The sequence below is a fragment of the Cyprinodon tularosa genome, unplaced genomic scaffold (genome assembly GCF_016077235.1).
Source record: "Cyprinodon tularosa strain WSP-4 unplaced genomic scaffold, ASM1607723v1 ctg362, whole genome shotgun sequence".
NCBI lineage: Eukaryota > Metazoa > Chordata > Actinopteri > Cyprinodontiformes > Cyprinodontidae > Cyprinodon > Cyprinodon tularosa.
In genome coordinates this window covers 1,295,549-1,311,034 of record NW_024039077.1, presented here as the reverse complement: position 1 = coordinate 1,311,034, position 15,486 = coordinate 1,295,549, and the positions used below count along the sequence as shown (strand labels likewise).

The 15,486-nt window shown below is 42.0% G+C and overlaps 1 protein-coding gene across 1 annotated transcript in view; it reads right to left on the bottom strand.

Annotated features, from left to right (window-relative positions):
• Positions 1 to 12,604, bottom strand: part of fam155a (family with sequence similarity 155 member A) — a 37,545-nt gene extending 24,941 nt beyond the window's left edge. The window contains exon 1 of the mRNA XM_038295876.1: positions 11,405 to 12,604. Within this exon, the coding sequence (XP_038151804.1) occupies positions 11,405 to 12,091 (687 nt within the window). The 5' untranslated portion in view covers positions 12,092 to 12,604. The remainder of the gene's footprint in view (positions 1 to 11,404) is intronic.
• Between the last annotated feature and the right edge of the window lie 2,882 nt (positions 12,605 to 15,486).

Here is a 15,486-nt window from a genome sequence, read left to right as displayed (position 1 = left end):
ACACTGTAGTAAACAGATAAATGGAGGCAGAAGATGTCTTTCAGTTATCAATGCACACATTCAGCGACACACAGCTCTTTCAAGCTGGGCACCGTTTCATTCACAACACCTGTCCCATCAACCAGGAATAAGAATCAGAAATACTTTAATAATCCCAGGGAGAAATTACTTTGGTTACATTACTCCATCTGTAATAGAGTGACTATAGGACCAGTTTGATATAACACAATTTCATCAATATATATTTTTGATGAAAGTCACCACTCCACCTTGTGGTGACTTTTTTTTTAACGAATGTTAATAACATTTAGGGCAGGTTGTTAGGACTCGTGTCTGTGTGGTTTGTGTTTTGTGTGTTTGTCTTCCTTCCTCCACCAAGCGGCGCCTGGTCCTGATTTACCTCCTCACACACCTGCAAGAGGTTACCTTATTAACGGAGCGCTCTTAAGCTGCTGACTGCCACTACCTCGACGCCAGAGTGTTTGCCAGTTTTGGATACTCTAGCCAAGCTGAGTCAAACTGAGTTTTTGTCATCCTGAGTTTTAACATTGTTTTTTGTCTTTGGCTCTCGGCAGGAAGTCGTCCTGCAAACTGGACGTTTCGGTCCTTCTCTCCCTGGAAGGATCAACTGAGCCTCAAACTGAGCTGGGGATACAAACTGGAGGTTTGGATCCACTTTTCTCCAAGGGTTCATTTGAGTTTCACACTGAGCAAGGGGTTCATCTGCACCACAATCCGTTCAAGTACCGCAGGAAATCTGAGTGGCAGTCAGTGTCTCCGTTCTCCTACAAACAACCGCATTCTGGGTAAACCCTGTCCGCCCTCCACCGAATGAGACAAACACTGGAACACCCCACACCGACCGGAGTTAAGAGTCAACCACTTTTCTGGAAACGCGAGTCTGCAAACCTTTTCTCCTCTTTAAGTTCGAGAATGAATTTTCCCACTGAACCTGAACTAACCGCAGTGTCTTCCCCTCACCTTTCAGTTCCGGTTGAGCAGTGTTCAGAGCAACACTGGAATCTCCACAAGCTTCTCAATAAACCTGTTAAGCTTTTTCCCTGGTCTCTCTGTATGGTTTCTCTGTATTTGGGTCTGATATTTAGTTAAATCATGACACAGGTGTTGCTAGAAATTGTCCAACTTTTCAGATAAACGGTTCTTTTAATACTTTAGAGCAACAATGTGGTGTAAAAGGACAGAAACATCATTAAGCTTCAACAGAACTAATCCTGTTTCTGTGTAGCAGTGATTACTGCTAGCCTTGATTGACAACATTACTCTATGTCCGGTAGATGAGTCATCTTTAACTAAAATGCCACCGAGGCGAAACGACTCAGATTAGCAAGCAGCCATGTTAACCTTTATTTCTGGCTTTAGCTTCAGCCGGGGCGCCCGTGATCCGACCTGCACCCCAGCAGAAGGCAGCAGCTCACAGCTGTGAAGTTGTGCACTGCAGCAGCATCTTTTCTCCTCTCCTTTCCCTCATCCTCATCCTCATCAGTATTCAGCTCAGGGAAAGGCCCATTCATAAATGTGGCTGTCCCGCAGTGGGACAGGCATCGCGCGCGGGGACAAATCCCTCTCCAAGGTCAGCATCCACAACCGCCGCAGGAGGCCACAATGGCGGAAAACCCACGTGAGTGCAGGGTTGCATGGTTCTCGTAAACAGGAAGCAACGTGCTGCCTAATAGCTACATTAAACTTTGTGGATTTAAAATGACAAAATGATCAAAGAATCAACGCTACAGTAAGGCTCTGTCTCCAGCCACAAAAGGAAACATTTGGGGAAGAGGGAGGGTGTTATTTCGTGGTTCCTGTCAAGTGGGAGGTACCGTGAGATGATCCGAGAGCAAAGCAAAGCTGCAGCTTCTGCATGTGATCCCCCCCGCCTCCCCTCACAGTCAGTTTGATGTGTACAGAAAAGAAAAAAGAAAAATCATTGCAACATAATACACACATCAACCAGCCAGATCCTGACTCAAATGCAGCAAGCTGAAGCACAACTGAACCAACTCCTAAATCATAACCAAAACAAGGACTTTTAAGTCTTTTTTTCAAAAAAATTTGGCATCAGATAATTTTATAACAACAATCCTGAAGGATTTGGGGATAATAACCAGTTTCCAAACAGACTTCACCACAGCTGCCAACAAAACAGCATAAGTGTTCATTTGAGATTTCTGATGAATGTAAATGAAATACTTGTTCTCCTTTTAGCAAAAGTAGGTGTCTCTCTCTCTCTCTGCTTAATGCTCCATTATGTCCCCCGGCTTGTAAATGTTTAATGGTGGCCAACTGAGGCCAGACCCTGGTGAAAGCATTCACGGCTCACAACAACACAGACACAGACCACACATCTCTACAATGAGTGAAAGATGATAAAATGCTGCTAAAACAAGGATAATCTTAAGTGTAATTACATATATTGATGTGATAGTAGAGGACTGGTAATGGTGGGTAAATACTGTGCTGTTAAATGGTAATATTCCCACCAGAATGGGACATAAGTGATAGAAAAGTCTTTCAAAAACAGTAGACTGAGTAGATGGAATAATTCTTGTTTAAAATATAAAATAAATTTCAACATTTACTTTTTCAATGGTTAGTTGTGCTACAGGAATTCAACACAAGAAACCATATTAGCTTAGTTGTTTCATAAAACGGTACACAACAATATTCATAAGGTACTCTATAAATTTAAACGAGTACTATTAATGGTGGTCAGTGAGGCGGATATAAAACAACATTGCCAAATCAATACAGGAGTACATGCATTGCAAAACAAAATGTGCTTAAAGTGCACACATTGCTTCTGAATATACACTAAAGTACTTTAATAAACTCTATTTGTTTCATCAAATTGTTAGGAATCCAGTTTGTGTGGGTTGTTTGTGTATTTTTCTCTCTCCACCACCAGGTGGTGCCCTGTCCTCATTGGGCCTCCCTGCACACCTGCGGCTCGTTGGATCATTACTGGAGGAGCATTTGAGCAGTGGGCTGTCACTACCTTGACGCCAAGTGTTTGCCAGTTTTGGTACTCTAGCCAAGCTGACATTAGCAGAGTCTAACCTAAGCTTTGTTTCTCTGAGTCTTACCTAGTTTTTGTCTTTGCTCTTCGGCAGGAATCCTTCCTGAGTAACTGGATACCTGGACCTTGTCCCCCTGGAAGGATTAACTGAGTTCACACTGAGCAGGGGAAAACCTCCACATGATCTGTTCAAGTCCTCATCGGAAATCCAAGTGACAGTCCGCTCCTTTACTCCTCTGGGTCCAACGCTTGTCTATCTGTCCGCCCTCCAACGAGTTCCCTCTTCTCTGGATTAACCTCCACAAGCTGGATTTAAGGATTTAAGGAGTCCCTCTACAGTAATATTCAAGCCTCTGTCAAATTTCCTACGGTCCCTGAACTGATCACTGTGATCTCCCCTTCAGAATTTCCAGTTCCGGTTCACCGGTCCACTGAGTTCCACGTCCAACCTCTTTATTTCATCTACATTTAATAAACCTGTTAAACTTTTTCCCTTGGTCTCTGAGTGGTTCTCTGCATGTGGGTCAGATTGCTTAAACCAATCATGACACAAATACATTTATTTTGTATATCTAAAGGCTGGACATTTGGATAAAAAACACAGTTTTTTTACATAATTTCTTTTTATATGATTATCAATAATGGTTGGAATAAAGGGGAGATTTTTAAGAAATACATATTATCGATTATCGAGCTGTTCTACTGAGACTTCATGTTTTTATTTTCAGGATGTTTCTAGAAGTTTGCCTCTAAAAATATGGTGACAATGTTAGCATACAGCGTCGATGCTACTGTCCTCTTTGATCTGATGTTCTGATTGGTTCAGCGTGTTAGCATGTTAGCATTTGCTAATTCTAGTCAAAATAGAGTCCAGGAAAATATTAAGCACATGAGAAGGCAGCAAATCATTTCCATGTTATTTTATAACAGTGCACCAAGTGTAACAACAGTGCACCTCCAGCAGAACCAAGGCCTGGTTCTGCTGGAGGTTTCTTCCTGTTAAAAGGGAGTTTTTCCTCTCCACTGTCGCTACAAGCATGCTTAGTGTGAAGGATTGCATCCACGTCGATGAGTCGATGCAATCAACTGGTTTCGCTTAGATAGAAAACTTTGAATCAATTTGATTGTACGATCTGGTGAACTGTAAAGTGCCTTCAGATGACTTGTGTTGTAAATTGACGCTATATAAATAAACTGAATTGAAAACAAGTTTTAGTTTTTAAAACAAAACTTTAGTGGCTGGCTTAGCTAGTCTGGCCAAATTTACTAATGGAATTAGCTTAAAAATTGTGCATAATGCTATGCCCTATTTTCATGTTTAAAAAATACATTTTACAAAATGAAAGCAAGCTATAGATTTTTTAAAGATATATTTAGAAAATAAAGACTTCATAAGCCAGCTAAATATCCAATATGGCTGACATGTTGATTTATGACCAATTCAGATTTTTTTGTCCCTTTAAGTGAGCAGTGGAGAGAAGTATGCTACGTTGCTATAAACACTTCTTGATTAATGGTATTCTGATAATCTGCCAACACTTCTGAGTTTATATTTTGATCAGTGTTATATCTTCTTTATGTCATTATCAATAATGGTTGACTGGGACTTTTTGGAATAAAGGGGAGACTTTGAAGAACGAAGCTGTGTCCGAATGTCCGCCCTAATCACTATATAGGGGACTATGTAGTGGTTACACCATTTTAGATGAGTGTCTGAATGACTAGTGGATGAACAAGTAGTTGAGTCGAAATTTCCCACAATGCACCTTGAAAAGTAGTGATCATTCATGGTAACTAGACGAGCAGATATATCCCGGGTTGGGATGGGATTTGCTGTCACTGTTGCCCACTGTGGCCTACAACTGTCAAATAAAAAAGATGGCGCAGGCACCATGCAGGGAGGAGGAGTTACGTGACCAACGGGGAGTGAAAAGTAGTTATCATCTGTCCAAACGGTAAGTTAACTGAGTTAACTGCTCTATATAGTGATTGAGGGATCTAGGGGTTACATTGGACGTTCGGACACAGTCCAAGTCATTGGATTATCCAATATGGCTGACTTGCATGTTTACGAACAGTCCTGACTGTCATTGTTTCTTTAAGTCAGCGGCAGATAAAAATACGCTACAATGCTACTAACGCTTCTGGATTTATATTTTGATAATCCACTAACACCTCCGGATTATGAAAGTTTAATACATGGTGGAGCCCAAAAAAAAAAGGCAAAGAAAACTATTGTTCTACACGGAAAGGACGAGAAAGGAAGAGGCCTCGAACAACAGCCAAGGATGTAAGTACCATATGTTTTAATCTCTGTTAATATTAATATTATTACTCACAGATATACAATAATGTAGAAGAAACAACCTGGTGAAGAAACTGAACCAGTTTATGAGAGCAATGTTACTCAACAGGAAAGCTTATATTTCATTGACCTGTATTAAAAAAATTATTTGGATGAAAAGCCTTCTGTGCACTAGTTTAAAAGCATGAAGCTTCCTCCACCGTGTTTCACTGCAGGGAGAGTGTGTCGAGTGACACACAAAGTCCTATAGCTAAAGTTTAAGCTCGCAACATGACAAAACATCAAATCTGCAAAGCTAGGAATAGCTTTGAAAAACACTGCGAGCCTCCGAAACAAACAGGTCATGTTGCACAGTGAGACAGGCTCAGATAGAGACATCACTGCTCAGCCACTCGCCCTATGTGGGTCGCAGGAGCTGCCTACTATCAAATAAAGGAGGGGGAAATACAGAGTGCTCAGTCTGAATCAATAGGGATCAACTCCCTGGTATCGCTGCTGCCTGTCCCTCACAAAAGACCTGAGATCAATGCAGATGTGTGTGGTTGACAAGGATCTGTGAGGTAGGACACCATGGCCTGTGTCCTACTTCTCACTTAAGACACATTGCCGGCTAAGATCCGTCTTTCAGATTGATATAAAGAGTGTAAGGGGCAGGGGGATTGGAGTACTGATATAGTAGTGAGAGCGAGGCCAGAAGTGTCAGGAAAATGCATTAGAGGAAAAAAAGAAGAGGTTTCAAGAGAAGCAGCAGATGAGAACTGCTGAGTTCCACCAACTCTGTGATTACTTAGTCATGCAGGTGCCTTTCAAATCCACAAATGTGTAAAATTACCAGGGAGGATCTGGGGTGCAGACACCTGCACTGCCAGTTCATTATGCTTGTCAAATGATTATGAGTTATGAAGAAGTGCAGATATTTTGGTCTCGTGCGGAGATAATGGCGGGAGCGCGCCGAGACATTTTCCTCCTGGAGAGATCCAAAATGAAAATACGGCTTTGGAGGTAGTTGGGGGGTCTTTCCCGAAGACAAGTGGATTTTATTTGATTAAAAAAAAGGTGACTTTTTTTTTTTTGTGTGCATAGTTTCAGATCATTATTATAACAGTAATTACAACAAACAAGGCAGACTGTTGAGTGAACTGCAATTTTCCCATCCTACGTAGACATTTTGACAGTAAAGGCGCCTGGCTACTCTGTGGGGGTAGCCAAGAGACAGCTGGGGGTGTTTCTGCACCTACAGTCCTTTCTAGAATAATCATCCAACTTTCTGAGCTCTGATTTCTGCAAAAAAAACTTAATCTTACAAAGCAAAACTGAGCTGAGAGGACAGCGGTGTTTGCACTCGTTGGTATGTTCTGTGCCTTTAAACTTAACGCTACTTTAAATTTTCGCAAATATGGTTTTCTTTTTAGAAAAAAAAAATCAAAAACAACGAATTTAATATGCTACAGTGCCATCTAGTGGCTAAAATAGAAAATTGCAGCTAAATAAATAGAGCTGAGAGTTTATTATTTTGTTATTATTTACCAGCTGAACTGTTTGTTCAGTCAGTAAAGTGATAGCTATGTAGCAAAGGATTGTGGGTGTTTATTTGAGCAGAAAAGCTATTTTAGCACTCTGTCTTTCATGTTTTCTAAACAGTAAAGACATATATGACAGTATTTTTATTGGAAAACAACAACGACTCAGGTTTTGATATCAGTGCCTCCGTATTCCTCTGCATTATGACGTATCGTATGTAAAACAAGAGACACCGAAGTTGGTGCACTTCTACCAACACTTAAGTATAAATTGTAAAAAATTATTTAAACTACTCTTCTCCAGCTGGTAGCCTTCCAGTCTCAGCGGACACTCCCAGCTCCTCAGAAGGAAGCCTGAAACCTTCCAGAGCCAACCAAGAGACGAAGTCCCTTCATAGTGTCCTGGGCCGTCCTCTAGGCCTCTTCCTGGTGTTATGTGCCTTGAACATCTCCCAAGGGACGCTTTCAAGAGGTATACAAAACATATTAACTTGTTTTGCAAATGGCTTCACATACGCTTGTATCAACAAGAAATCAAGATGAACTATTGGTCCAACTGTGGGAAGTTATCCCAATGAACTCATTTCTAAAAACTATTTTCCGTCTTCAAATACTCTCAACTTTAATAAATAAAGGCCACAGACGATGAAAATTAAATCAAGACTATAAAGGCAGCCAGCATCCAACCAATAAGCTTGAGCTTTTAAGGTTTAATGCTCAGATTATCTGCTTCTTTATTTGGTTTCAAACTTCTCCAGATTTTATTCCAGACACGTCTGCAGCCTTCCTTGGAGTCGATGATGCTGTTTGTTCATCAATGTCCTCTAACAAACCTCTGGAGCCTTCACGGCACAGCTGGATTAACAGTGAGATTAAATTATACAAAAGCAGGCTCAACAAATTTATTCAGAAACAGAACTCCTGAGGGCAGTTCATTTTATTTGCTTTTATTTAGGGGTATAAGACACACCGAGTTGAGTTTAGACATCGAGATCAAACGAAAGCACTCAGTGATCAGTTTTTCTCAGCCCAAGTTTGCACCTAAATAATCCCTGATGCCATTTTCTATCTAGGATGTTATGTCTGTTTTATCTTTAAGACATTTTAGATCTCTGCAAGTGGAATAAGGCCTCATTTATAAAGGCCCAACTGAAGCAGACTTTGTTAATGTCAGAAAAATGAGTGAGCTGGGAAACACTTCTGCTTAGTGCCTCAGTTCTGGTTTTCTGAAGGTTCTGACAGCATGAATGAACGAGTGGCGGGCTTCCAACCAGCCAGATGATGGAGGATCCCATTGTGAGGACCAGCAACGCTGGCCGTGTTCGCCGTGTGATGTTTTACCTCAGGCTAGAAGAATCAAAGCACCACCTGCGGACCAGCAGAGATGCTCCCACTCAACAAAACAGACAAACTCCAAATGTCAGAGATGGCCCCTCTAGTAAACGTTTCCTATGAGCGAGACAATAAGGCAAAGCTCCGTTTCTTTAATGTTTTCCTGCTACGCGCCTCCGTAGGGGCTACGATCATGCGGGGAAACCACACATATCCGTCTGAGACAACTTAAACGGTTAACCCTCACCGAGGCAGGTAGCCATTAACTCCACCAGAGCTCCACATTATCGCTTGAGTCATGCTGATCTTTCTGTAACACATAAAGGCCCAGAGAAAACCTATAATCAAGGAAGGTGAAGGATAATGGTCACTGTTAAAGAAATTAGCAGCGTGACTAAATGACTGTTTTCCCTACAAATGCCAAAGGGTGAGCATAGAGAACGGACCTGAGTTTGTTGCAAGATAAAAACATGAAATAATGTTCAGAGATGAGCGTTCAGCTCTGGAAAACAGAGAATATGATGGAAAAAAACCTCTAAACTCCTATGATATTTAGTCGTGTTACCACAACAAACTCAGATGTATTTCTTTGGCATTTAATATGACTGGAAATCACAAACTCTGGAGGGGCTGTAGAGAGTCTGGATGCTCTTCAGGACGGATGGAGCGAAATAGAAGGGAGAAGATATACTGGAGACATGAAAAAAGGTGAGACTGAAGGTGACCCACCATCTGGAAACATCCAGCCATAAAAAGAATGAAACAGATTAGATTCATGCCTTAAAATGGCCCAGTCAAAGGCCAGACTTCACTGCATTTGCAGATATCAGGTAAGGTGGCAACATTTGGTAAATTTTTCAAATAAATAACTAAAATATATAAAACTGCGCAATAGTTTTAGGTCTTAGATGTGCATAAATGCTAATGATCCTTCAAAAGAGACACAGCAGTGACTCTTGTGATATTTGGGTTTTGGAAGTATTGATTTGAATCAGCTACATACAAATACATGCCACACAAATTCTATATTAAAAGAAGGCATAATGCTACCACCGCCATGTTTCACTGCAGAAACGACAAATGGTTTCCTTTCTGCTTCACAGTTAGCCACTGCTTTGTGTTAGCTAACACATAAGAGAATAAAATAAATGAAAAATAAAGGCGGTAGCAAGATCAAATGGAAGACATTGTTTCCTAAAGAGGCAATCTGCACACAAAGTTAAACGGAAATTTAAGATATTTTACTATTTTAATCTTTCTTTTCATTTTTAAGTTTGTTTTTTTTTTTTGCAGCTGTGCTCTCAGTGTCTGTAACCAGTAGAGTAAATGGAGGCCATCCGGGATTGACTAGGGCTTCTTTTTCAGGGGCGGAGCTAGATGGGGGGCCAGGTTACCTAATCATTGGCCCCCCCTACCATTTATTCCCTATAATACAGACGGTGGCAGCAGTAATACTCTCAAGAGGAATATTCTAACTTATAACTTATATCTTAACTTACCTGACAAGAAAAACCCTGTTAATAATTATGCACATCAATATACTGACATTAAAAATAAATACAGAATTCATGCTCTTTTCAAACCTAGATTTTGTCTTATATAAAGAGAAAAATATGTGTAGGAATCTTCACTGAAATCAGAGATACTACTACTTTAATAATATGTAGTGTAGATATTAGTACATGTAAATATAAATGTTATGCTGAATGATTATTAATAAAAGCAGGTTAGTAATGATCAGAGATGGGAAGTAACAAAGTACAAATACTTCGTTACTGTACTCAAGTAGATTTTTCTGATATTTTTACTTTACTTTACTACTTATTTTTATGGCGACTTTTTACTTCTACTCCTTACATTTTTACACAAATATCTGTACTTTCTACTCCTTACATTTAAAAAAATTTGCTCGTTACTTTAGTTTTGAATCATTTCAATGGAGTTACCGTTATTATTTTTCGCGTCATCAATACAGAATTCAATCTAATTGGATGGGAATCTACGTTGCATTTGACGCACCACTACAAGATGAATCGACAGATTCGGCGGTATTCATTCGCGGCAAATCATTGCAGCTTGGTGGCGGCGGCGTTAGCATAGTAGCATGGACGACGAGATGATTGAAATTGAACACAACGGAGATCTATTCCTATTGGCAGACATCCATTTAAAATGTAGGCAACGGCATGAAAAAAGTGGTTTCTACTTTTACTTTTATACTTTAAGTAAATTTACAAGCCTGTACTTTGTTACTTTTACTTGAGTAAAGAAGTTTAATCAGTACTTCCACTTTTACCAGAGTATTTTTTACACAAGTATTTGTACTTTTACTCAAGTACAGAAAGTGAGTACTTTTGCCATCTCTGGTAATGATAACGATTAAGACGTTCGCCTCAGAACTAAAAACTGTTGGGCATGGATGTTTAAATATATGCGTCTATTTGTTAGCACAGGCTGTAGGAAAGTATAGTTTTTGTTTATTTAGAAAATATGGATGTTATGGTTATTCATTTTCCTTTTGGAACAGCGTAGATTGGCCCTCAGGTTGTAGCACCTATCACCCCCTCTGTGTTCATTGGTTATTGCCTGGCCCCCCTTATTAAAATCTTCTGGCTACGCCTCTGTTGTTTCTGTGAATGGAGCCTGGGTAGCGCCATTCAGCAGCAGCAGCCTGGCGCTGTCCGCGGTGCTGAACACAGCTGTGGGCAAATCAAACAAGCCCAGAGGAGACGGGCAGCCTCGCTGATGTGCAAACACACATAAAAACGACTTCCGGCACATTAACCAGGGAAACCACCTCTTGACTTTAATGAAACTGCACTCGATGTGGAGTAGAGCGGCCGCGGTGAACACCTGTCGGACTGCGACAGCACACACAGGGCTCAGAGTAGATGTTTGCACAAGCTATCAGCCTTATTGTAAAGGCGATGTTCTATATAGGCAGAGGCAGCTCTTATCGCGCAAATCGATGGCAGCTTATGCGCAAAAAAAAAAAAAAAAAAAAAAAAAAAAGGGGGGGGGGGGAGTCACTAACGGGGCCTCGATCTGAACATTAGCATGGGGGCCTATATGCAATGAAGAGATGAATGAGAGCGGGAGTCTCCTTGGATCTGACATCCGTCTCCATGGCGACAGGAGCAGGAGGACCAAAACTGGCATCTATCCGGGCCCAAATCAACAGATGGCCACCCCATCACCCCCCCTCCCTCCACCTACCTTGCACTGCTCCATGCACGTCCTCACCGAATAAGCCCCTGGCTCGTATTTCTGAGTCAGGAGCTCAAAGTCCTCGTATTTCTCCTGGGCGTGCTGGTCGTAGCGCTGGTACGCCTGGACGCACTCGCTGCATCGCGTCGCGTCGCCCTCCTCCAGCGCCTGGACGCTGCAGTTCAGGTTGTCCGGGCTCACCGAGCCCTCGAACAGATCCAGCAGGGAGTAGGAGTTACAAAAGGACAGGAACAAGTCGCTCATGTTAGCGACCCGCGGCCCCTGTTGGTCGGAGAGGCCCCGGCACAGGTCGTCCGCATCCGCGAAGGCGAAGCAGTCGCCGGACGAACTGTCCCGGTGGCGAGTTTCAAGGCGCCACAGATGTTTGGTGGAGTTTCCTAGAAAAATAGCGTGGGGGTTCTCTATGAGGCTAATGTGCGCCGAGTGGGTGTGGGGGGAGTGGAGGTGGGAGGACGCGAACTTGTCCGGGGTTCGGGCCAGCCTGGCCTCGGCGCAGAACCACAGACGATCAGAGAGGAGGACGGTGAGGAACAGGAGAGATGCCAAGGACAGTCGCCATCTCTGCGCCCTCTCGGAGTCGGTGAATGGCTTTTGGTGGTCGCGGGGGGGCTCTAGCCAGATTTGGAAGCCGTCGTCGTCTTCTTGCTGCCAACACGTCCCAGCACCCCTGGTCATATTTTGGGAACCGGCCGACTCCACCGTGGGGGCTCCTCTGCCGCAACAGTCATGGACGTCGGGAGCCGATCGCGTTTTCCTCCCCTCAAGAGTCGGTTCGTGGGTTGTCCCGGCTTTCCGTGGCGATCAGCGGTAATTCCCATCCAAAGGAGCGTGGGCCGGGTGGGAAATCAGACTCCTGCGACCGCGGGCCGCATCCTCCATGGCTGTCCTCCTGCCGTCCGCCCCGAGCTGCCGCGCGGCGCCGCTCCTCTGCGTAGCCGCGACTCCGCTTTTAGAAACACTCACCGACGCGCTTACGTCTTCCCCGGCCTCGGTCGTGCGCGGACAAGGGCGCTATCGTCTTCCAACATGGCGAAGGACTGTTGCCTTTTTGTGTCGGCGGATGGGGCCTAGCTCCCACCTGCTACAGACGCCTTTTCTCTCTCTCCTTTTTCAAGCCCTCGCCGCCTTCATCAAGTTGCCGCCATGTCCGCCAAGAGACGGTGTGTTTGCAGCAGCCTGCGTCAAGTCCGCAAAGAAACGTGACATTGCTTCCGGTTGAAAACTTCAAAATAAGATCTCACAAGTCAACTGTGACTTTTTTTCCCCCCTACTCTATAAATGAGTGTTTATACACCCTTTAGAGTCATTCCCTTCTACTAACACTAAAATACTGTTTTAAAAAATATATATTATTAACTTTCATATATTGCTTTTAACCCCTATATATCAGCTTTATTGTTAAAGTCTCAACAAGTTTATTCTTCACTGTATGTTAATTAGGAGTGAAGGTTGGAGCTATTAGGTTTCAAAAATGCAATAACTATTTAGATTTTTCATCACATACATTATGTTTTTAAAAGCATGATGCTGAATATAATCTAAATGAAGACCTGGCATGACAAACATAAAAAGAGTAATTGTGCATGAAAACAAAATGCTAAAATACCTGATTTAAAATAACTGTTCTGATATATCGATGATATACTTCCTCAGGAAGTGCTGGAAGTTTCAGTGCATTGGCAAAGACAAGGATTTTAAGACATTTAGACAACAAAAATATATATGTATGTTATAAATCAGGGGTCTTCAAATGTTTTCAAGGACCCCCAAACTGATGGCGAGATGGAGCGGGGACCCTAATTATATATATTGTATGAAATTGTGTTCTATCAAACTGCTCCTATAGTCACTCTATTACAGATGGAGTAATGTAACGAAATTAATTTTGCCCTGGGATTATTAAAGTATTTCTGATTCTGATGGTTGATGGGACAGGTGTTGTGAATGAAACGGTGCCCAGCTTAAATTCAATTCAATTCAATTCAGTTTATTTATATAGCGCCAAATTCACAACACATGTCATCTCAAGGCACTTTACAGTTCAACCAGATCATACAGTCAAATCGATACAAAGTTTTCTATCTAAGGAAAACCAGTTGATTGCATTGACTCATTGACTCAAATACAATCCCCCACACTAAGCATGCTTGTAGCGACAGTGGAGAGGAAAAACTCCCTTTTAACAGGAAGAAACCTCCAGCAGAACCAGGCTCAGTGTGAGCGGCCATCTGCCGAGGCCGACTGGGGTTCAAGGAGACAGAAGCAGAGATACAAAAAGCAGCTGTAAAAGGCGGCCCCGTCCAGGAAACACACAGCCAGGCAGACGAGCTCCAAGGCAGCTCCCATGCCAGAGGACGAAGAGAGCACATCCACCCAGTCACGGTCAGAGAAACAGGACCACACTGGAAAACAGGCCGATCTCCAACATCTATAAACAAGGGTGTTGATAGAAGCAGCACAGCTGATGTTTCTTTCCAGGATGACGTCACAGCCAAACAGGAACAGACGAGGCAAAGCTACTCTGAGGAAAAGCAGAGAGAGCAGAAGGTTAGAGATTGAACTAACAGATTCTGCAGAATAGGAGAACAGAGAGAGAATGAAGCAGAATGATGAAATGGGGGTCCCTATGTCCTCCAAAAGTCTAAGCCTATAGCAGCATAACTATAGAGATAGCTCAGGATAACCTGAGCCACCCTAACTATAAGCTTTATCAAAAAGGAAAGTTTTAAGCCTAGCCTTTAAAGTAGACAGGGTGTCTGCCTCTAGGACTAAAACTGGTAGTTGGTTCCACAGGAGAGGAGCCTGATAACTAAAAGATCTGCCTCCCATTCTACTTTTAGAAATTCTAGGAACCACTAGTAAACCTGAAGATTGAGAGCAAAGTGCTCTGTTAGGAACATAAGGAACAATCAGATCTCTGATATAAGATGGAGCTTGGCCATTTAAGGCTTTATATGTGAGAAGGAGGATTTTAAATTCTATTCTTGATTTAACAGGAAGCCAATGAAGAGAAGCCAGGATAGGAGAGATGTGATCTCTCTTTTTAATTTTCATCAGAACTCTGGCTGCAGCATTTTGGATCAGCTGAAGGCTTTTAACTACAGTTTGTGGACTTCCTGATAGTAAAGAATTACAATAGTCCAGCCTTGAAGTAACAAATGCATGGACTAGTTTCTCAGCATCACCCCTGGACAGGATATTTCTAATTTTTGCAATATTCCTCAGATGAAAGAAGGAAATTCTAGAAACCTCTTTGATATGGGATTTAAATGACAGGTCCTGATCAAAAATAACACCAAGATTTTTTACTTTATTATCTAAAATCAGTTTAATCCCATCCAAATGAAGTGACTGGCTAATCAGTTTCTTTTTCAGAGACTCTGGTCCAAAGACTATAACTTCTGTTTTGTCTGCATTCAGAAGCAGAAAGTTAAGAGTCATCCAGGTTTTTATGTCTTCAAGACATGCCTGTAATCTATGTAATGGGTTAGCTTCATCTGGATTTATAGACAGATATAGCTGTGTATCATCAGCATAACAGTGGAAATTAATCCCATGCTGTCTAATAATTCTACCAATTGGGAGCATGTATAAAGTAAAGAGAATTGGTCCTAGCACTGATCCCTGTGGTACTCCACAGATAACCTTTGAGCATGTTGAAGATCTATCATTAACATGAACAAACTGAATTCGATCAGATAGATAAGATTTAAACCAGTCTAGTGCTGTTCCTTTAATTCCAACAAAATATTCAAGTCTTTCTAAAAGAATATTATGGTCAACTGTATCAAATGCAGCACTAAGATCCAACAGGACGAGCACAGATACAAGTCCATTATCTGAGGCCATGAGAATATCATTAGTGACTTTCACCAGAGCTGTTTCAGTGCTATGATGAGCTCTAAAGCCAGACTGAAACTCTTCAAAAAGTTCATTATGGTGTAAGTGACCGCACACTTGTTTGGCAACTACTTTCTCAAGAATTTTGGATAATAAAGGAAGATTGGATATAGGTCTATAATTGACCAAGTCATCTGGGTCAAGAGACGGTTTCTTAAGCAGAGGTTTAA